General features: G+C 36.1%; 1 protein-coding gene across 1 annotated transcript in view; it reads right to left on the bottom strand.

Annotated features, from left to right (window-relative positions):
- Nucleotides 1–3,551: 3,551 nt before the first annotated feature.
- The window catches only part of PDCD-5 (programmed cell death 5), a 32,628-nt gene continuing 13,778 nt past the window's right edge, over nucleotides 3,552–22,401 (bottom strand). The window contains exons 3-4 of the mRNA XM_081745000.1: nucleotides 10,451–10,614; nucleotides 3,552–3,969 (exon numbers count right to left, since the gene is read on the bottom strand). Of these exons, the coding sequence (XP_081601126.1) occupies nucleotides 3,925–3,969; nucleotides 10,451–10,614 (209 nt within the window). The 3' untranslated portion in view covers nucleotides 3,552–3,924. The remainder of the gene's footprint in view (nucleotides 3,970–10,450; nucleotides 10,615–22,401) is intronic.

The following is a 22,401-nucleotide window of genomic DNA, read 5'->3' as shown; positions in this document are numbered from 1 at the left end:
GTACTTCGATCAATAATTAACACCTTTTTGTTTGTTAGTCCTTATGGACTAAGAAAAGGAGCTGATCTCTTTCCGATTTGTAGGCGCATAGCAAGAAACTACACATTTTTTATGAGCAATATAACATATTAATCGGAAAAATCCCGATGAGAAGTTCATTTCCAGTATAAACTGCAATGTAAGGTTACGCAAAGTATATGCATTAGTAAATGAGCGACGAAACATTATTCAATTATTGGACGATCCTATCGCACGACCTGTGCTAATACAGGCACTTCGGCATACACAGCAATCCAGTGTCGGAAGGCAAACGGAAGCGTCGAAGCAGTTCGTTCGCGGTTGTTTGCTGTATGACTTCTATGCTGTACTACAAGGTAGGCCTGTCAGTATCAAGCTGTTGAATACATCATGCATTTGGGAAGGATGTCCCGAACGAACGCACTACCAGTCTTCGTTCCGGAAGTTTAGGTTGGGAGACCTCAGCCTTTCTGATGAACCTCAATTTAAGACGACCACAAGTGTTGAATGATGAGGCCTTGAAAGCAAAAAAAAAAAGAAATTAAGTTTTACGTCCCACGGTTATGCCGGTTAGGCTAAAGGAGACGGTGATGATGAGAGATGAGTGAAATGGTGGAATGAAGAAAGTGGGAGGAAACGGGAGAACCCCGAAAAAACCCACGAGCACGATGTTTGTCCACCACAAAGTTCACTTGGCGGGGGCTGGGATCGAACCCGGGACCCCAAGCACCAGAGGTAAACGCTCTACCACTGAGCCACCGCGCCCCCTAGGCCTTGAAAGCAGTCACAGGGGAGGACAGCAGTCAAACATGTGGTGAACTTCCTGAACGCTTCCAGGTTTCCGATGAAATAGTCAAGACTGCACCTGCACCGTATAGGAAAGGTACAAGTTGAGAAAATGAATACTTCACACACCGTTGACAGCTAACAAGAAAAAGCGAGCGACAGCCTGGTTTGTCATCGAATGACAGTCTCGACACCGCAACATATCCATATTTGATCGAATGCTACGAGTGACGAAAATTGCGTCCAGTATAACATTCCTAAGTACACCAGACACCGTTTATCACCACGTGCCCTGTGCCTCACATGTCAGGACCATCTCTGGCATCCAAGATCAAGGTCTTATGTTTGGTGCACTAGTTGCCAAGTGGTGCATTGCGTGTTCTTACCACCAGATCCAGCATTCATTGTAGCAAGAGCCAGCGTTTGTTTATTGCAAGTATATGCTGTACTTCAACGACAATGCTGGACCATAAGTGGCAAGAACGATTTGGATGGGAGACCCTGTGCCGACCACCACATTCAGCAGACCTAGCGCAATCAGATTGTCATCTATCCGTTTCCTGGTAAACACTCCATGGGAAATCCTTCGACAATGAAGCAGACCTGTGGCACGCACTCACAAGTTTCTTTACGTTCAAGAGCCTTCATCACCAGGGCATTGCACAGCTGCAAGAACTTGGCAAAGGTGCTAGATGTTGATAGGAGTTACTTCGAAAGTTAACACTAGGTACCATGTGCTCTATGTGTCTGTTTCTGACGATCACGAACGCAAACAGCTTTTTTGGTTGCTTTGTAAATATTTGATTGGCTACTATTTATTCCTTTGTGCTTGACTGGTGCCTCGTAGTCTTCTTTTTCCTGCACATCGACTTATTTGTATTTATGATTTGAATTTATTAGTTTTTCGCAATGTATATTTTTATATTATTATTATTTCCTAGTTATACATGTTGTGCTTTTTTTTTATTTATTAAAATGTGGACTTCTATTACGATTAACAATTTTAGGATCAAATTAGATACATATTATACCCATATGCGATTTACTGCCATGTTTCAAGTGAAATTTAGCGCGTGATATTTATATGTCAAGTCTGCGCAGATGACGTGTACGTAATCTGGTTATATACTTTTTGAAATGTTTCGTAAGTGCTTAATTCCATGAGAAACCGAATTCCGCATTATACGTGAGTGTTTCAAAACAACATCGACAACGTTTGGGAGGTGATTTTTGACACCAAGATAAATGTAGACCAACTTATGTGCACAAATGCTTCCTTTCGGAATTACAGCTTGCCGAAAACCTGAAGAAATGAACTTTAAAGGTTCATAGCTCCAATAGTATGGGACCCACCGTAGTCAGGTCAAGATTTCAATTAGAAACTACAGGGTTATTATAAACGATTGGAGCGATTTCACAGCTCTATAATAACTGCATTACTGTATATACTGCGATATATATATATATATATATATATATATATATATATATATATATATATATATATATATATATATATATATATATATATATATATATATATATATATATATATATATATTTTACACAAAGGAAAACTGAAAAAGTTTTTCTTAACAATTACAAATGTTCGATATGTGACCCCTTAGTGATTCGACAGACATCAAGCCGAAAATCAAGTTCTTCCCACACTGGGCGCAGCATGTCCCTATCAATAAGTTCAAAAGCATTGTTGATGCGGGCTCGCAGTTCTGGCAGGTTTGCTGGTAGAGGTGGTGTGAACACTGAATCTTTCATATAGCCCCCCCCCCCAAAAAAAAATCTATGCATGGGGTTAGTCAGAAGAGCCTGGGGACCATGACATGAAGTGCTTCCTCGGCGCCTGTCACCATCTTGCCTCACTGCTCACTGCTGCGCTCTCGTGGAAGAAATCTGACGTACACCTGGAAAAACAAAACTTTTGGAGTTTTTCTACGTTACTGTTGAGTTTTGTTACAATATCTCAATTACTAGAGCTACAGTGAATTTATGAAATCGCTTCAATCATTTATAATAACCCTGTAATATGTTTGCTATCCAAAAATACACGTTTCAGTATCCTAAAGTACTCAAGCAACAATTTTTCATAGAGGGAGTTTGGCTACGGGCATATAATTTGAAGTACTCGCCAACTACTTCTATAAAAGTTGTTGCGAAAGTACCGTAGGATTCTGAAAATTAAGATATTTGGATAGGGCACATACTAGTTCCTAAGTGGTCTTGACCCGCCTACGGTAGGTCCTATAGTTTTAGAGCTAGGGAAGGTTTTTTTTTTTTTTTTTGTGTGTGTGTGTGTGTGTGTGTGTGTGTGTGTTTTCGGCAGCCTATAACTTTACAAGGAAGCATTTGTGCACCCAGGTTGGTCTATACTTTGTCTCATCTTGGTGTCAGGAATCATCTCCCGAACGTTGTTGGTGTTGTTTTGAAACACCCTGTATATACATCTCTTGAAACTGAATAACTCCAATTAATGGATTAATTTCAAGAGGTGAATGTACTATGACTCAGTATCAAGTGCTCATTTCCAGCCCGAGGGGTGACTAGTTCGATCTCAAGACCATGTGACTTGTAGCATTTTTAGTTCACTGATTATTTCGTATCCTTTGCCCCTATAAAACATCCATCTTATTTTTTATAGCAAAAAGGGCGTATCCGTGTGATGAATTGATTTCCTCTTTAATTCCTAGAACTTCTTAACAGATTCGTTTTAAAGGAAACATTATATGATATTAATGGCCTTCTTTATTGGTTTATTCTGCAAATAAGAGTTATACAGCACTTAATACAATCATGTTTTTACATAACAATGGTTATAAACAAATATCAAAAACTTGTATGTGTTCCATAATAATTTGAAAGCTGTTATCAAAGCTTTACAGTACTTGTGAATTGCAACATTAGTGAGTGAGCAGAATTTAAACAAGAATCACCTTGAACACTATTGCACCTGTTTCACCTCTGCACTATGGAAAACTTTAATACAACATTTGAAGACCCTCCACTAAGCTTTTTCTCTTCTCCTCACTATTTCAAGTTTCGGAGGTGATGCTGATTCTCACTTTACTCGTCTCTTTCACTGTTCTTTTCATTCTGGTGCAAAAATTACAGTTCATCATCAGAATCTAGAGCTGCCCTTCGCCTATCAAACTGGAATAGAAAATAATTACAAGAAAAAGGTAGAAAATGCGATTTCGAGATGAAGTTAAGGTTCGCATTTTGCGCTTCATTTAATAAATTAATTATCTGTTATACTCACCAATCTCCACTGTGTTACTTACAAGAATAAAAACTTGCTTCGCGAAATAATAGAAAAATTCCACGTATATTGGTGAGTATCGTATTTTTTTATACAAAAATTAAATTCGTCACTACAAGTATTCCCTACAGTGTTGCTTTAATGCATAAATGAAACTCAACCATTTCAAATTAATGAAAATAGCGACTAGATAAGGTAGAAGGTAAAGGAGGGAAAGAAGAGGGGATTTAACTAAAAGGATAGGAATACGCACTTGGCTGCTACTCTTGGTCCTTGATGAAATTGTAGCCGTGAAAAATGATGAATGCATTTCTCAAAGCACTTTTCCACTTCCTGGCTGGCAATTGTAGAAAGCAAATGAAATTGACGACTGGATATTTATCCCATCAAATCTGCTAGACGACGACGAATGAAATTCTGAAGTGGCTCAATTATAATCGCTAGATGATGACCTAGGATTTCCTCATAGACTCTTTCTGCTGCGTTGAACCTTCGCGCTTTAGGGTCCGGGATGGTGGCCTGGAGCCACCATCTGGCTCCAATGTGTTTGAGTGTTTTCCTACTTCTTGTTGCACTCTTGACAGTTGTTCCACGACTACCACTTAAATCGTGTCTCCTATAGTTTTGATAAAGAAGGGCAATGATATCTGAGATCATTCAACTAGAAGGCTCGTGCAATCTAAAGGAATGTGTTATGATAGTGAATGGGACACTAGTCTTTCGTTTATTGACTGATTTACACAATGACGAAGGGAATATAATGGTTTTACACATATTTGTCTGATAATGCACATCCATAGTTAAAAGTGTTATGAAACTAAATTAATGAATTTAATAAAATTTAAAGTGATTTGATTTTAACAATTATTTGAATAGTCTAAAGAACCGTAATTATAACTGCTTTTAGTTATGACACAATACAGCAATACCAGGGCGTCTTAAACAATAAGTGGAGGAACTGCCATATACCACTATAGTTCACAAAACATAGTTCCAAATTCCAATACCAGATGGCGCGTCGAGCGTTTGGTTTGAAAGGAAGAGCGGGTTTCTCGTTTCGAAGGGTAGTGTTTTTATGGTGGCTAACTGGCTATTTAATTTTTCTTTTGTTTAATTTTTTATTGGGTGTTTAGTGGTGGTAGTAAAATATTAAATAGCTTAATTGACAGGATGCCTAGTTGTTTTATGCCAGGCTGCAAATCTCGATACCGTAAAGGAGATGGTAGACATTTGTTTAGGCCTTCAAAATCTTCTTTAGAGGAATGGAACAAAAAAATCCCTCGAGTTGACCGAGTACTGACCCTGACTGACCGTGTGTGCGATTTACATTTTAGCGAGGAGATGTTGGTGAAAGCGGATACTTTTATGATAAATGGGAAAAGTGTGGAATTAGCTCGTGGAAAATGGAAATTAACTGAGAATGCAGTGCCGCATAAATTTCCGGGTATTCCAAGCTACCTCAGTTTCGAATGCTACCTCAGTTTCGAATGCTACCTCAGTTTCGAACCTCGGAAAAGGAAAGCGCCAAACCTCGTTGCTCCCCTCAGAAGAAGAAACGTGTGACAACTGCTCGAGCAGAGGACAATTTTCACCAGACGAAATCCGTGGATGAAAGCCTGCAATCCATTAACAACAGCAAATCTTCGGTTTCAATTTCTGGTATCAACTTATCAAACGAAGTAACGCGGTTACGAAAGGATGTGAATCGACTTAAACGTTTACTCACAGTAAACAAGAAGAAACAATGTGAATATCGCAAACAGACAATAAACTTGAAATCTATCGTTTGCAAATATAAAATTCAAAAGTTAAGTGAAAAACAAAAACTTGTGATCCGCACGATGACTAAGAAAAGTGAGACAAGTTTACGAGGCATGCGATACAAACCAGAGTTTATTCTGACGAGTTTGTTATTGTTAATTAAGTCTAGGAAGGGTTATGAGCATTGTGTCAAAAATGAATTGTTACCTTTGCCATCAGTTTCTCTTTTAAGAAAATTATCGAGGGGACTGAAATGTGATTATGGTCTGAACCCTCATGCTTTACAAGCAATTTCACAAAACGTGGAGGACAGTGATGAGAATCATCGGAATTGTGTGTTAATATTTGATGAAGTCAAGTTGAGAGAAGATATAAGATACAATTCCAGCCGGTGTACATTTGATGGGTTTGTAAATCTGGGGGAATTCACTCCAAGTGAAGATAAGGGAGTTCTTGATGACCATGCGTTAGTATTTTTTATTGTGCCTCTTATAAAAAAACTGGGTTCAACCTATTGCTGCTTTCTTGTCAAAAAATTCAATTCCAGGTTCCATCCTAGCAACAATTATTCTGCAAATTATCCTACAATTAAGAATAATAATGTAAGGGTTGTGGCATTTGTGTGTGATGGGAGTCAGCCAAATAAAAAAGCATGGAATGAACTGGGTATTTCGGGTAACACAGGGAATGTGAAAAATTTAATCGTAAATCCATGTGACTCTAATAGAAAGATTTTTGTTCTGGGGGACATCTGTCACGAAATTAAATGTATCAGGAATCATTTGCGCAAAATAAATAAAGCCACTTACGACGGACATGATGTAGAATATATTCATATTATGAGAAGCTTTATGTCATAGAAACAAAGTCCAGAAGTAAAAGAGTAACGCCTTATTTAACTTCGTCTCACATCAACCCGCGAGCTTTTCAAAAAATGAGTATGAAGTTGGCCGTGCAGTTCCTCAGTAATTCGGTTGCCACAGGCTTAGAATTTTATCGAGAACTTGGTGTTCACGGGTTTGAAGGTAGCGAAGGGACACAACTATTTACGCGCGACTTGAACAACCTGTTCGATGCAATGAATGCAAAATTGCCAGTTGAGGGAATTCAGAGGAACGACAGGAAACATTTAATTTTAGTCTTTTTATGAAATTCTGGAAAGTAATGAAAACACATTCGCTTCGAAACAGACTTTGGAGTCACTTCGTGTGACAATCAAAAGCACACTCGACTTGTCAGAATCTCTCTGGGAAGCAGGATACAAATACATCTTGACCGCAAAACTGAATCAAGATCCTGCGGAAAGGCACTTTGGACTTATCCGAGGTTTAAGCAGTGATGATCATCCTACTTCTATCGACTTGCTTCAGTTACATTTACTACAATCAATATACGTGCCAGTTAAAGGTGTGCTTTCCTCTACAGCCAACTGTGTAAATGAAGTTGACGAAAGACTCACTTCCTTCACAAAGCAAATGCGATCTCTGGCTCGAGCAGAAGTCACCAAAAGTAAGACCATCAAGGAGAGTGTAGAGAGCAAAATAAAAGACACTATCACGTTAACAGATTTGGAGCCTGAGTTAAATCCTCTAGATCTGTCAGTTAGTGGAAATACAACGAGAGCAAATGATAATATTGTGTATTACTTGTGCGGGTACGTACTTCATGCAGCAAGTAAAAACTTGTTGATTGCAGCGAGTGTGTGCAATTATTGGAAAGCCATTCGCAATTAGACGGTGTTGTTCCCACTAACGTGGAACTTCTGTGCAAATTGCGAGACTTCGGCGGCAATGAACAAAAATATCTGAAGTACCTTTCCCTTGCCTTTTTCGATACCATGAAACGGGTTGATTTGGCAGTAGAAAATAAAATACAAAAGAGAACGCACTATGAGGGGATATATTTTCAGACTGTATAGACGAACGAACTCCCAGCAAACAGAAATTTAGGATGTTCCAAAGATCACGTGCTCCTGTATCTGCCTAAACTGGTTTTTCACTACATAAAGTGTCATTTTTCATGCCAAGCAAATTTCAAAGGAATTGAGATCAAAATCCAGTGCACAAAGCGCGAGGAAATTAATGAAAGTAGCTTCCAATTAAAGATAAGCTTACTATTTTAACGCGTTTTTGCTTTTTTTTTTTTTTTTTTTTTTTTTTTTTTTTTTTTAAATCTTTAAGTTGAATTTAATGCATATTTATTGAAAGTGTTCAAACTAACGGGGGATGGCGGGGAAATCAAACTCTTGTAAAAGTTTATAACCGGCTCGTATCACAGAAATAACATTTCATACCTAGCACGGATGACCATTTCCCTCTTATATATACTGAAAATACACACACATCTCCCCTCGTTTGAAAGATTAATTCGAACACTGTTTTTTGATTAGTGTTTGTTTAAATATTTTTCATGTGTATTGTGCTATTTTTTGTTAAAACATCGATCAAATTAGCGTTCTTTACATTGGACATTGTTGTTCCGAGGAAAAGTTCGGACCAAACGGAGCTAGCGCCGCTGTGCGGAGGAAACATAGTACTACAGCAGTTCCTCCACTTATTGTTTAAGACGGTCTGGCAATACTGTACATGCTTGTGGGGTACTGCACACTATCCAAGCCTACCTAATAACAAATAGGGTAATTCAAAAACATATAATGTGAGCACTGCACTGAAGGGGACTCGAATCTTGAATCTCCGTTTGCCTGATAGTTGATTCACCAACTGAGATACAACACAAATCTGTACATGTACTTGAGCTTAGAAAATGCGAGTCCTCGTCAGTCCAGCATCAGATTTTACTGTCTATTTGTTTATTTATCACCTATGACAGAACTACTGTCCCAATTAAAATAGATTTACAAGAATTATATAGAAATACTTATCTATATGTGCAATAACAAAAATAATGAACAGAAAGCAAAAATAAGGAAAGAAAGAAGAATAAATAAAAATAAAGTAAAATAAAATAAAGACAAATATACATAAAATTGGCATTAGTGTACAGAAAAACAATGTTACATCTATAAATACAAGAAAAAAATATATATACAATATTCCAGTAATCCTTTGATGCATTTCTTATCTAATATTTGTTTCAAGTCAGATATAAAGGATATGAAAGAAAAAATTCAACCTCTGGACTTATCCTCGATACATTACAGTAAAGTCCCGAAAACTAGGCCTAATGTGGACCAAACGGTGGCTCAGTTTGTGAAAATGCCGGGTTATTGGGAATTTGGTTTAAAAAAGTACGAATGTTTTCTCAGACAATACAATGCTGTATTTGTATGTATTCGTTACTTGAGAATGCAATACAGAACAAACTGCCCAACAGACTCCTCTACCCTAATGTCATACTCTTAAACAAAGGAAAAGTACATACTTTATGAAGGCATAAAGCCTTTATTATACATGAAAATGAAAATTAATAAATAACACACTGTACAGTAATTTACCTGACAAGACAGACCTCAGAAAAATAATTCATGAAGGCATAAAGCTGTCTATAATGAAAATTAGCCGTTTTATTATTATTATTAAAGAAATGTATAAAGTCATGTTTTGCATTGCAGGGATATTTTCGCCCTGCCAGGGTGTAAACGAGTTATCCGGACTGCCGGGTTATGGATTGCAGTTTTGGGGACTCTCTCTCTACTGTATTATAACTCCGACAAAGTCGAAAAAATGAAATGAAATCTTTGAGTTTTACGTCCCACGTTTATGCCGGTTAGGCTAAAGGAGACGGTGATGATGAGAGATGAGTGAAATGGTGGAATGAAGAAAGTGGGAGGAAACGGGAGAACCCCAAGAAAACCCACGAGCACGGTGTTTGTCCACCACAAAGTTCACTTAGCGGGGTCTGGGATCGAACCCGGGACCCCAAGCACCAGAGGTGAACGCTCTACCACTGAGCCACCGCGCCCCCTCCGACAAATTCGAATTACAGGAGAGTTCACATGCATAGAAATTATAGATTTCGAATTATAAAATAGTGTTCTAGTTCTTATGCTTGTTTTGATGATATTAAAATTTAACATACTTATGCACATGATTATCCATAATGCCATTCGCCAATTTAAATAAGAAATCAATTGAGATATTTCCCGCCGTGTAGTTAATGATGAATATTTAAATATGCCCAATAATGTACTATAAAATCCCCTCATGTCATAGGAATTCACCCTATAGATTTTAAAATATACAAATTACCCTCATGTCATAAGAATTCACCCTATACATATTAGAATACAAATTACCCTAATGCCATAGGAATTCACCCTATACATTTTAAAACACAAATTACCCTCAGTCATAGGAACTCGCCCTATACACTTTAAAATACAAATTACCCTCATGTCATAAGAATTTCCTCTATACTTTTAAAATACAAATTACTCTCATGTCATAGAAATTCGCCCTATACACTTTAAAATGCAAATTACCCTAATGTCATAGGAATTAAAATACAAATATGATAAAAACTTATACTGTAATTTATTCTTATTTTGTTGCTTATACTATTGACGCATATTCAAATAATTAATGTTCAGTTTTACTTGTACCTTTTTTCCCCCTCATCTTACATTAGTATCATTAACTAAACCGTACGTACCTTTACTTTGCAATTTTTTTGTGTCTGGTCATTGACTCTCTCCAAGATGTTAATCAGTTCACTCTCTCCTAGTTTCCCCATTATCTGCCCCGTCTGTGCCATGCTTAGCAACATGTTCTCCACCAATTTGCCTTTCTCTGGTTTTCCTACCATCAATGTATTCACTGCAACACAATTAATTAATGAACAGAACGTAACACCATAAATTAACAACATAAGTGTAAAGTACCCAAAATTCAAACATATATATTTTGGAAATTTCTTTTGGTTATTGTAAAATAAGAAAGCGACAATCAAGCTATTTGTTTAAGGAAATAAAAACAAACAGGTAGCGCAGGCATTACACCACAGTTATAGGAAGTTTTCGTATAAGGAAATAATAGAACAAGGAATTTCATAAGAAAGCCTGAACTAAGCTCTTCGCTACAACCAGGAAGCGTCCGGATCCCGGAAAAAGGTCATGCTGGTTGGGTACGGAGAGTTGACTCGGGGAGTCTGAATTAAGATCTGATAATGGAAAGTCATAGTTAGAAGAACATCGAAGCTGATTTAGCCAGTATTACATCTATTTATGATGTTGATTGTTGCATTGTAGAACCTGTATTTTCCCGTAACACATGCATTGCTTATTACTCTGTATGCTAGCCACCTATCTACTTAGAAAATTGGCCGCACTGTGATACATAATTAAACTTAAGTGCATTAAATTATATAAGTAAGGATAAAACAAGAGGAAAGAACGTATATGACCAATGACACTTAAGTACTTGGTTTTGATTTTTTTTTTTTCTTTCAGAAGAGGTAATGTGATAGATAATTAAAGTTAAGTGTAATAAGTCTCTATAAATTTGTAATATTTGTAGTCAAACGAAATTAGTTGGTTTCCAAAAATGAAAAATAACCAACCTCACTTCCTAGAAAACAAAAATCAACAAGAGTGAAAGTGATCACAATAACGAATTGAAAGCAGGATGACACAGGTGAAAACACGAATTGAAAACTATACAGGGTGTAACATAAATGCACGGCCAAAAGTGACGAGGTGATTGCGGACATCCAAATAAAGAAAAATGTTCCTATAAACATGTATCTGATGCCGCACCGGTTTCGAGATACAGGATGTTCAAAAAATCCCTGGCAAAAATACTGACCTTTATAGGAAGTGGGCAACATTGTTACCCAAGGTCCATCGACCCTACTATTCCGCGCTTTTACAGGTCCCTTCATAACTCCCTGTTTCTGCGTAGCCACTTTCTCCAGCTGTAGTGTGACGTCACCGCGGTGAAGCAGGGACAAATGTCGTGTGCTAAGCCTATGTTCCGCCGTAGCGATTTACAAAGGAAAACAAATTTTTAAATGCAATAAAAGTAAAGACTACATACAGATAAAATATGTACTCACTATAGCATTGAGTAGCACTTGAAGAATAGCTTTGCATCCACTATCTTAAAGAACATTCCTCCTGCGGAATTCCTGTGTTTTTCTATTCAAAAACCGAATTCTGAAGTATGTCTTAGCCGTGTCGAATAGTTTCAAGATCGAAGTGTCTTTCTTAGGACATGAAACGGTCGGCCAATCACATTCTTTTTCTTTTCTTCGATTCACAGTTTTTTGTGAAATATTCGAAATATAACTTCATACTATTTTATTGCTTCCATCCACCTGGAAGAAGGTAAAACGAGACCACCACGTAGCCTCATATTGCCACCATTGAACTTCGAAAGAATCGTAACTATCTTGAATCTTGAGCCTTAACTTTAGATATGATTTCGAAGAGTAATTTTTTACTTTTCATAGTCTTATCGAAATCATAATGCACTGGCTGTTTCTAAACATCTATTAAGCCTCGAATCATTGCCACCTGGACATTTCTGTGTGGTCCTAAAAATAAATAAACCTCTTGGTCATAGCATACGCGCCTATTGACATTCAATTCATCAAATATAAGCACTGAAAATTTTTCCATACTCTTTAAGTAGCGCCCTTGCTAAGTCAAAATTTTCAAAACTGGGGTAAGAATACCAGGAAAAAACGGTAATTTTTGCATACAACGTCGAAATGTTGACACATTGGGTACGGGGATTCGAACTTGTAACGCCAGATGATTGTATAATTTATCAATGAGGCGTGTTGTGTTAATGCACGAATGATATCTTAATCAATCCATCTTAGTTTTTTCTTGCCATTTATTAGCATATTTACTTGGTCTAGTGTAAAACTTTTTCGTAATATATCATCACCCTGTTATTAACCACATTATTGAAACGATCACAATATTATATTTTAGAACTGGCCTTTGAAATTAATTCTTTATTATATTTGCTTTCCAATTATTTTAACTTCGTTTGTAAACATATTACGTATTTTGGCTTTGTACATACTGTTAGACTTCAGTTTTTCATTCTCTTTACCCAAAAAGGAGAGCTCTTCTTTTGGTTTATGCCCCTCACTCTCCACAGAACAAACGGAAAATAACATAAACAAAGAATTATTTTTCGTTTCAATCACAATAGTTATCTCATCTGGCTGCACCTCAATGTCTGATTTGTTTTTTCTTTGAACACCTAACTTCCGTACATTTAATTCTTTCATTATTTACATCAACACGGTTTCGTATGGTAATGGTAAGTTTAGTGAAGGCACATCTCGTTTAAACTTTTTCTTGGGTAGAATATTTAGAAGCTCACATTTTAAATTATGTCCATAAGCTTCGGAAATAAAATGATCGGAATAGACGCTGACGTTTTCAACTTTCAAGATGTCTTTCCAACAGCATTTCTTTTGCCAAACTTTCCGCAAAAAATCCGAGGGAAATACATGATAAATAACTTTGGAACCCGTAGTATTTCTACTATAATTACGACAAGTACTTAGTGCAGAATTCGACATGCTTATAGGTTAACACGAGCACTACAGTAATTAATGTTTTCTTAATACAGGAAAGCAAGAATCACTCACTTTCCTGCAAAAATCAAAGAAACAAGCAAGGGTGAATGACAAGGACCTTAGGCGAAAGTTGTTTCTGCTCCCGCCGTGACGTCACAATTTTACTGCATCTTCGGTTTTCAAAGAAGGGTAGTTATGACGCGACCTTAAAGAGAAAAGGAAGAGTAGGGTCGACGGACGTTGATTGTTACCCAATAACATCACTTTGTGGCTTCATACGTATATTACTGTCATGGGCATTCATATGTAACGACACAGTAACACTTTCACGCAAGCATTGTGATCTATGAACCGTTGTTTACTATTGTAAGCCGTTAATTGACTTCACACTTGGACGCCTTGTTTTTCGAAAACAAACTGTAATCTGCCCCATGTTTAGGAACGTTTTGATTTCAGCAATCATATGCTAACGTGTGACGTCTAGTGATATTTGAAAACATAACACTTTGTACCAGGTTGGCAACACTGAAAACCCAATAACCTCAAATTTTGATTAGTTTCATTCTCTATGTTAGTGTAAATGTATTTGCACAGACATAATTCCACTTGATTGTATTATTCCTGTAATATTGAACATTTTCATTCACTCTCCCATAGTGAGCCATTGGAGGAACTCGATATTTGAATACCCTGTATCTCGGAAACGAAGCGGCATCGGACCCATGTTTATAGGAACGTTTTTACTTATTTCAATGTACGCAATCACCTCGTCACTTTTGGGCATGCATTTATGTTACATCCTGTATAAACTGCCGGTAAAATAAATAAAGTGAGAAACTCGTAAACTAGTGACTGCACTCTTTTGGATTGGCCACTTGAGTCTCACAGAGAAACTGGTCTCGCCAGAGAAAATGATCTTCAGACATCCAAGTTTTGCAACCCATAACCTGTAAGTGTGTACCTTTTATGTTATGTAGAATCATGAAACTGCGGAGGTTGTAATGTGCCATTACCATATTGTAATGTGGTCTCCGTTCGGAGGGGCCCACTAATTTGATCACATACTGTACCATGCTAATTTTTCCAAAATATGTTTCGATTTATATATGATATTTGATTGATTATAATTATACTCACAATTAATGTTGAAACTCGGGATAATGTAGTAGCAGCTATATTTTGGGGAATAACATCCTTATTCGTACGTTGTTTCATGATAATATTTAGCATGTGGATATTTCAAATAGGGAATCATTGAAACCATCAGCTTAATGCTATACAAAAAACTAGGCCCGATATTGGGCAGGAATTCTTGGAAGAATCTACCAATCTAAATTTTGGCAGAATAATCTGGACCCCCCTCGTCCTTCTTGAGATGCTCATATCCTCTTTGAAATCCGGTTTGATCCAGATTTTACCATTTCCTATTCGTTTCATATTTTCCGCCACCAAAATTCTCTGCTGTGATTGGAACTATTTCCGGAACTATGGTATTACGGTGCGAGAATCTTCATTCCAGACCCGGCGTTGAACGAAGACACAACACGCCAGTTTGTACAAGACAGATATTGGGATTTATCGCTACAGACGCAGTAATATAGGGTAAAATTAGTTTCACATTAGAAATTAAGATGTTGGAAGCCGAACTGGGCCCGAGACAGTAAAAAATTCAACCGTAAATTCGTTAAAACAGTGAAACATAGGAGTTGGCTTTGAAGACACCATGTTTGTAGATATAAATAGTGATGGACAGGATTGGCAGTGCCGTGTGGTTATTCTCAGTTTTAAATAAAGTTTCAGTGATCTAAACATTTAAATTTCCTCTTTATCCCTCCCGGATTTCCTGTTAGGGTTCGATAGGACTGTCATCATATAGCTTCAGTTTGTGTATGTAGTGTGAATTTTTTAAAAATAATTACTAACATGGCGGTACGGTCGGGTTTAGAGTTATTAGAGTAATTTCTACAATGTCAGTGTAAACAAAAACTAAGGGATTCCCATCTTCTCCTGATTTGAACATCGTCCCAGTAAACATGGGTTGAACGGAAGTCTTAGGGATTCTTTTCCTTACAGAAAGAGGGTCCCCTTTTCCATTGATAGCTGCACAGTTCCTTACTCAGATAGTTAACTAAAGAACCATGAGTTAATTTGTAACAGGGTCACTTGGGCCCTGATTCATTTCAATCACTCCCTTCCCAATATACGGAGCCGATTACCAACATGGTAAAAACTGTACATTGTTTAATGTACGATTAAACTGCGTTGTAGTGTTGGTTAACATGTGTAATAGCATGTATTAAGCTTTGTGTTTTAGTTTATGTGGAATGTAGTGGCATGTGTATGTGTGTAATGTAGTATTCTGACAGTAGAAGTAGTGTGTGAGTGAGAGTATGGCATGTTTAAGTTGGGACAGTGTATCATTTATTATATGATTTTTCATACTTTGTTCGTCGTAAAAAGTATTAAGATTCACTTGAAATCCATAGAAATATCATATAGTGATTTAGTGTACAAGGGCACATTCGATCGTGCATAGGTTATTTAGATACTACTAATGGCATCTCCGTTGTTTTCAAGAACTAGTGGTTTGTTGCTCCGAACAATAACGATTTAGTCAACTCGAAAATGACCTTTTTCTCTAAATAAATTAAGCGTAAATATTATTTCTGAAATATATAAATGAACAGTTAGGTAAATTGATTCTAAATTGAGCTTTCCTCAAAATTACAACGCTCTATATGGACCAGTAATTAAAATATTAACAAAAATAAACTTTGCGTTCGTCATTAAGCAGAAGCTAGAATATATGTTATTTCTTCCGTTCTTAGATTACGATGCTAAATTTTTCTTCTTTCTTTTATTCGTGCTGTAGAATAAACCTCATTGTTGCCATCAGAATAAAAATGTACTTAAATTAATATTATCGTTGATAATATTGCTGTTCTTTGAACCTATATGCATTTCTAAACTGTGAAGTGGTATATAGTTTGGCTTTGATTGAAAAAGGTCTGGGTTCGTGAGATGTTTCTGTGTATTGGTCCGTGCGCGATTATTTTGTAGTGGCGTATATGTCGTAATTATATGATATGACTGCTTTGAACAGTCTTTGATATATTTAAAGTATAGGGTGTCCATTGGCGAATCTTCGTTACAGAGTGTTATAAAAATAAATAAGAGGTAGATATATAAATATAGATATTAAAATGAATGTGAATGAATAATAGGACATCCCCAAATGTATGTGTTTAATGTATTTATTTGCCACGAGGTAAAGTAATGAGTATTTATGTATAATGAAAAATATTTCGAGCACTGACCCCTACACTATAATTTCTCACGAGGATGTAGGTGTGGTTTAGTGAACGTACTATGTTAGCACTTCGTAGTTTGGCGATCAGGCGTAATAGTAGCTATTCGTTGAGAACCAAGTCTAGCGGGATGAATAACATCATATAATAAACCATTCGAAATGTTTTATAATTAATCACGGAAGCATAATAGTTGCTTAAAAAACGTGGTGCCGTTGAATTATATGCATTTGTTTTGACGTTAACGTGCAACATTATTTTTTTTCCAAGTCACCTTTTCCGACTAAGTTACCCTGGTTCGTAGAAGCGAAGGAATGGATCGAGTCAAACAATTTCATAAATTAATTACAGTAAACTTTGGTACTTTCGTACCCAGGTGTCGACTCTCTCTCCCCTTCAAATATTTTTCATTTTCTTTCTTAGTTTTAACTTAGGTAGCTATTGAAATTAATCGACACCTCAAAACGTGGCGTTCTTGCGAATGTGGGAGCCACTGGTGAGATTTGGCAAATAAATCACCAGTATAAAAGTAAAATTTATTTATTTATTTATTTTTTTATTTTTGGCAAATCCCTGGTTAGGATTTTTCTATTTTATCGACTTTACTCTAGTTTTCCGTACTGTCCTCGGAATTCAGTTTCTGAGGGGTCGGATTATTATTTTTTTTTTTATTATTATTATCTGGAAATCCTAAATTGAAAATCTACGTTGATTCTCGATAGTGCCGGAGTCCCCAAGGTCTCAGTCGGATTACAGCGAGGAGGAGGATTTCCCTAAAGCCCTTGTCTTTGGGAAAATCCCCTTGAGGGCACAGACTTACTGTTGCGTTGAGGGCATTTAGTTTCTAGGCATTATATTTGAGTAGGCCACTTTATTTCGCATATATAAGTATATTTGGCTCTGGAATGTTGTATGTGGAAATTCGACCACTTACCTTTGTAGTTTTAGTGTCCTAACTTATTTTTCCTTTGGCGCGCCGCTGTCTTTCTCCTTCAGCTATCTCTCTAATCTCTTCTCAAGATTAAAAAAAAATTAACCTCCCCCCCCCCCCGAAGTATTGAACTTTACAAATATTGATCATTTAGTATATAGCTTTTGAACCTAATTTAATAACAGACATCGTGAGACATGATTCGTGGAGGTATTCATCGACGTCGAGTATCGAGAGACTGGTTTTCCCATCGTATTTGACCGCGGAGTGAATGATGGTTCGGTACAGTATAATGTTGTTTTTTTTTAATTTCATCATTATCCGTCTGAAGTTCTCTGTCGAACTACCAGCTATTTCTACTTTCCTGCTATAAGGTTTACTAAACGTTAAGGTTGTAGTAGTTTGGGCCCAATAGTGAAATTAACACTCTAGGTTTATAAATATGTGTACATGCCTGCCTTATACATCAAGGGTTTATGGTTACAAGTGAAATACAAATTTTTTGAAGTGAAGTGAAATATATTGAAATACAAATTTTATGTTTTATGCTCGGAAAATCCGCCGATTATCAAGGATGTCAGAAATTTCTCATTTGTTGGAAGTGTTGCAACTTATTAGCGAATTATTTGTCGGGGTTTTCTTTTAAGTACTATGTGTAAATAATTATTGAAAATATATGTATATGATGAGACGTAAATGTATGTGAAACGTAAATATGATATTGAAGTAAAATGTGGAATTGAATTGAGAAAATGAATATGTATAAAGGGTTTAGTACCTACCCCGAACGATCATTGGTTGCCGTAGTTCGAGACAACCGACGAATGTACAAGATAAATTTTAGAAATACCGCCGCATACATTTTTTTTTTTCTTGTAGATTCATTGAATGTTATATGTGATCTTTAACCGCATTGTTACAATACAAATTGCATGTCATACGAGACGAAGGCAGGTCGTATTTGTAACCCTAAGGTACCATCAAGTCCGTTTTTAAGTTCACAAACATAACATCTTTGTACCAACCTTTCATCTAAAATCCGTTCCTCTCATCCGAATCTTTTTCCATCTAATCTGTCTGTGTTACCCTAACCCCTGTGCATTGATACAAGCAAAATACTCTTCGAACGAAAAAAAAAAAAAGAAAAAAAAAGAAAAAAAAAAGAAAAAAAAGAAAAAGAAAGAGAATAATAATAACCTCAAAAATCTCACGAGTCAGACATTGATGATATAAGTTTATTAGTGTGTGCGTCTACTAACTGATATAATGATTTAGAGACAATTGTTTCAATGTCTTATTACTGCATCCATAAAACCATGTAGATGGACTGGATTGGATTGGATAAACCGCTCACATCATAAACCTTTGAGCTATTTTGTCTTTACATCGCTATACTGATCTTATACAATTATGTAAAAATATTTAAATAAATAAAACTAAACCAAGGATTTTTTTACACTTGTTTGTTATCATTAATAAAAAAGTTAATAATTATATTTCTGAAACTTTCTCAAACACGATTATTTTGAATACAAAGATTTATCAGTTAATTTATTAATCTTCCCAAGATTACTCGCAATTGACAATGAATGAAATGCATTCATTTCTCGAAGTGTACTTAGCCTCATCAACTTTATATATATATATATATATATATATATAGGCTCTTATTAGCGTAGTAACTTTGTGCGCTGTATGTGCTCGTTTGAGAGGACATATTAAATTTGTGCACTTACTATCAAAAGACAAACTAAAATAAATGTTTACTCTTCATTTTTGAATTACCCAGCCCTTTCTTTGTTCGAGTATTGTTCGTATAAGAATCTACACTTTTCCAGTTATATACACGCTTAGAGACTGAGATCATAAGATTTTAGTAAGATAAGTAATCACTTCCAATTTCAATTCAATCCTTGTCGCTTGGAGGATGATACCATGGGTCACTGGTAGAGCGCTCACCTCTAGTGTGAGGCGTCCCTGGTTTGATCCAGCCGACGCAAATTTGTGGTGGACAACGCTGTAGCCGTAGTTTTCTTGGGGCTTTCCCATTTCCAAAAACATTCTCATTCCGCCAATTCTATCATAATCATTCGCTTCTATTACAGTCACCATGTTTTCTTCTCTCTTATCGTTACTGGAAAGTAAAAATTATCCAGAAAGTAACCAAAAGTGTTGTTGAATTAAAGCATTACTGATAAATCGGGACTATTTGATCATGCATATGGCAGTGATGGAATGAGACATGGGCCACTTGGATCTCGACTTTTGTCTGAGTCATCCGGGTCTGGGTCTCGCTTGTCAGACTCGGTGACTGAACGAACCCGGAGATCTAGTCATACCCGGAAACCCAGAAACACATGGTGACTGAGAATCAACCGAAATAGCTCTGCAGAATTACTGCAAAAATTTTATTTTATGCTTGATTAATGATGTTCACTGCTTGAGCTAGAAAATTCATTTGTCCGATCCTTGATGTGACATTTCTTAATCAAGATACCACGTTTTGAATATTTCAAATATAATTTTATGTTTATTCGTCTTCAAGCATGCGGTTTTTGATTATGGCCTATACAAAAAAGAATTAACAAAAACTGATTAACCTCAGCAGTATTTTTTATGTTCTAAACAGGAAGCTTTACAGGTCGATTAAACATTAGCGATCTCTCATATAAGAGGAACATGTGACTTGTCTTTTCTTTGCGATTTTGAATGTTGGTACTCTTATAAACATTGTAGTTATCTGTCAGTGCAATACTTGACACAAAAGCAAACAAGCGAAAAATAAAATTATACTTAGTATAAAGGCGATGAAAGAGAGAATCAGGTTTGTTAGAACTGCATTAGTAGCCTCACACATACTTCTCATGTATATGACGACGTTCCGTCTCTGGGTCTTATTGAATCATCGGGTCACTCCGGATTATGGGTCGTGGTTTCTCAGTCATGGGTCTTTTTGGGTCTGATTGCAGTGTGTCTTCCGAGTCATGTTTCACGAAGTTCGTGACCCATTCCATCAGTAGTAGACTATCTATATGGCAACATCAAACATGTTATAAGAAAAAGGAAAAACAGAAATATCGAAAGATATTGAAATATCAAAAAATCGAAAACACTGAATATCAAAAATATCAAATACCGAAAACACCGATTCGTAAATGTTTCGGTATTGATGTTTATGTATTCGAAAATATCTTATGGATGGATCAATATATCGAAATATCGCACAGCCCTAGTTAGGATGCAGATAAGCATGTAGCCACACGTCTCATATAGACTCGCTCTCGCATTCTCCAAACAAACGATGCTCAAATACACTGTCTAGTATCTAACTCGTGATTTCTGTGCTGTCAATATTTAACTTTGTTAATGAAAAACAAGTGACGTTCTCTACATGATCTTCGCTTTTTCATCAAATACAACTCAAACTCTCATTATAATAAACCAAATACCGTATTGGCCGTAATATAAGCCGAACATTTTATTACCATTTCAATTGTGAAAAATTAGGATGCGTTATATATTCCCGACCTTACTAAAATTATGGCACTTCCTCACATCATATGCTGTTTCAAATATGTTGATTCCTCATTTTGAAATAACGATCATACAGCAGCATTGTAGAAACTGGCCATATTATATATACCGTAATGTTATCCAACAATAACATTGTCGAAACTAACTTTCGGTAGTTAACAGAAGCAGATTGGCAACGGTTGATGACTGACAAAAATCAATAGGCAGCGCAAATTTTATAACACATTAAATATGTTAAAGCACTCAAAACAATTAGAAATACGTCAGATGCACATGTGTGAAAATGTCCCCCTTCTAAATTTCGATTCAAAACCAAAATCAATCATTTGTATTCTATTTGTGATAGATTTTTTTGAAGAAATAATAGTTTATTAAAAAAAAAAAGAAATATTTAAAAAATAAAGCTCACACTTCACACTACCCTCAATTTTTAAAATTTGATTGAAAACTAGGGACGCGCACAAGACGAGACGAGTCGAAATTTAAGTCTGCCTCTACTGGTCTCGACTCGGCAGATTTAAAATCTAAAGCCATCGTTTGTTTGATAAATATAAAAATAAATTTTTATATAATAAATATGTATATAGATAATTTATACAGACAGACAGACAGACAGACAGACAGACACACACACACACACACATATATATATATATATATATATATATATATATATATATATATAAAGATAGGCTTGGGCTTTGAATCGAAATTTGAAAATAAGTGAATATCGTTTCGCAGTGTGGAATTAAGACTTTCAAACTATGTGAATTCAATACTCAAACAAGAATTAGTGCATCTGTAAGTACCTGTTGCAACAGAGTAATAAGATCAAAGATAGAACCTGTTACTCGGACGCTAAATTCATATAAAAAAAACATTAGTCGCTGTCACTTATTGTTTTTATTCTAGGGCGATAAAGGTTGAAACTAAAAATCGTTTATTTCTACCACTTTCGGATTGAATAGAGGCCTAAGGAAGGAAATCAAACCTATTTTTGGGACACTGAATCAATTGTCAAAAACCACATCTTGATAGCACTTACAGTTTTCGCTCTATGGAAATCAGTATTGAAACCAGAAGTAATAGTATATTTTAGTCAATTTCGGTTTCGATACAGTTTGTGGATAGTCATAACATGTCGTCTTGAGACGCTCAATCGTTTACCAAAAAACTTTTGGCTATCTGTTACCTTTTTCGACATAAGTTAATGGTTATATACAATGAAACCGGAAGTAATAGTAAATTTGAGCCACTTCTTGTTTTGGTAGTATTGTGGATAGTCATATTAT

Source organism: Thermobia domestica, chromosome 18, assembly GCF_964235325.1.
Source record: "Thermobia domestica chromosome 18, izTheDome1.hap1.1, whole genome shotgun sequence".
Lineage (NCBI taxonomy): Eukaryota > Metazoa > Arthropoda > Insecta > Zygentoma > Lepismatidae > Thermobia > Thermobia domestica.
This window is presented reverse-complemented; position numbering and strand designations above follow the sequence as displayed.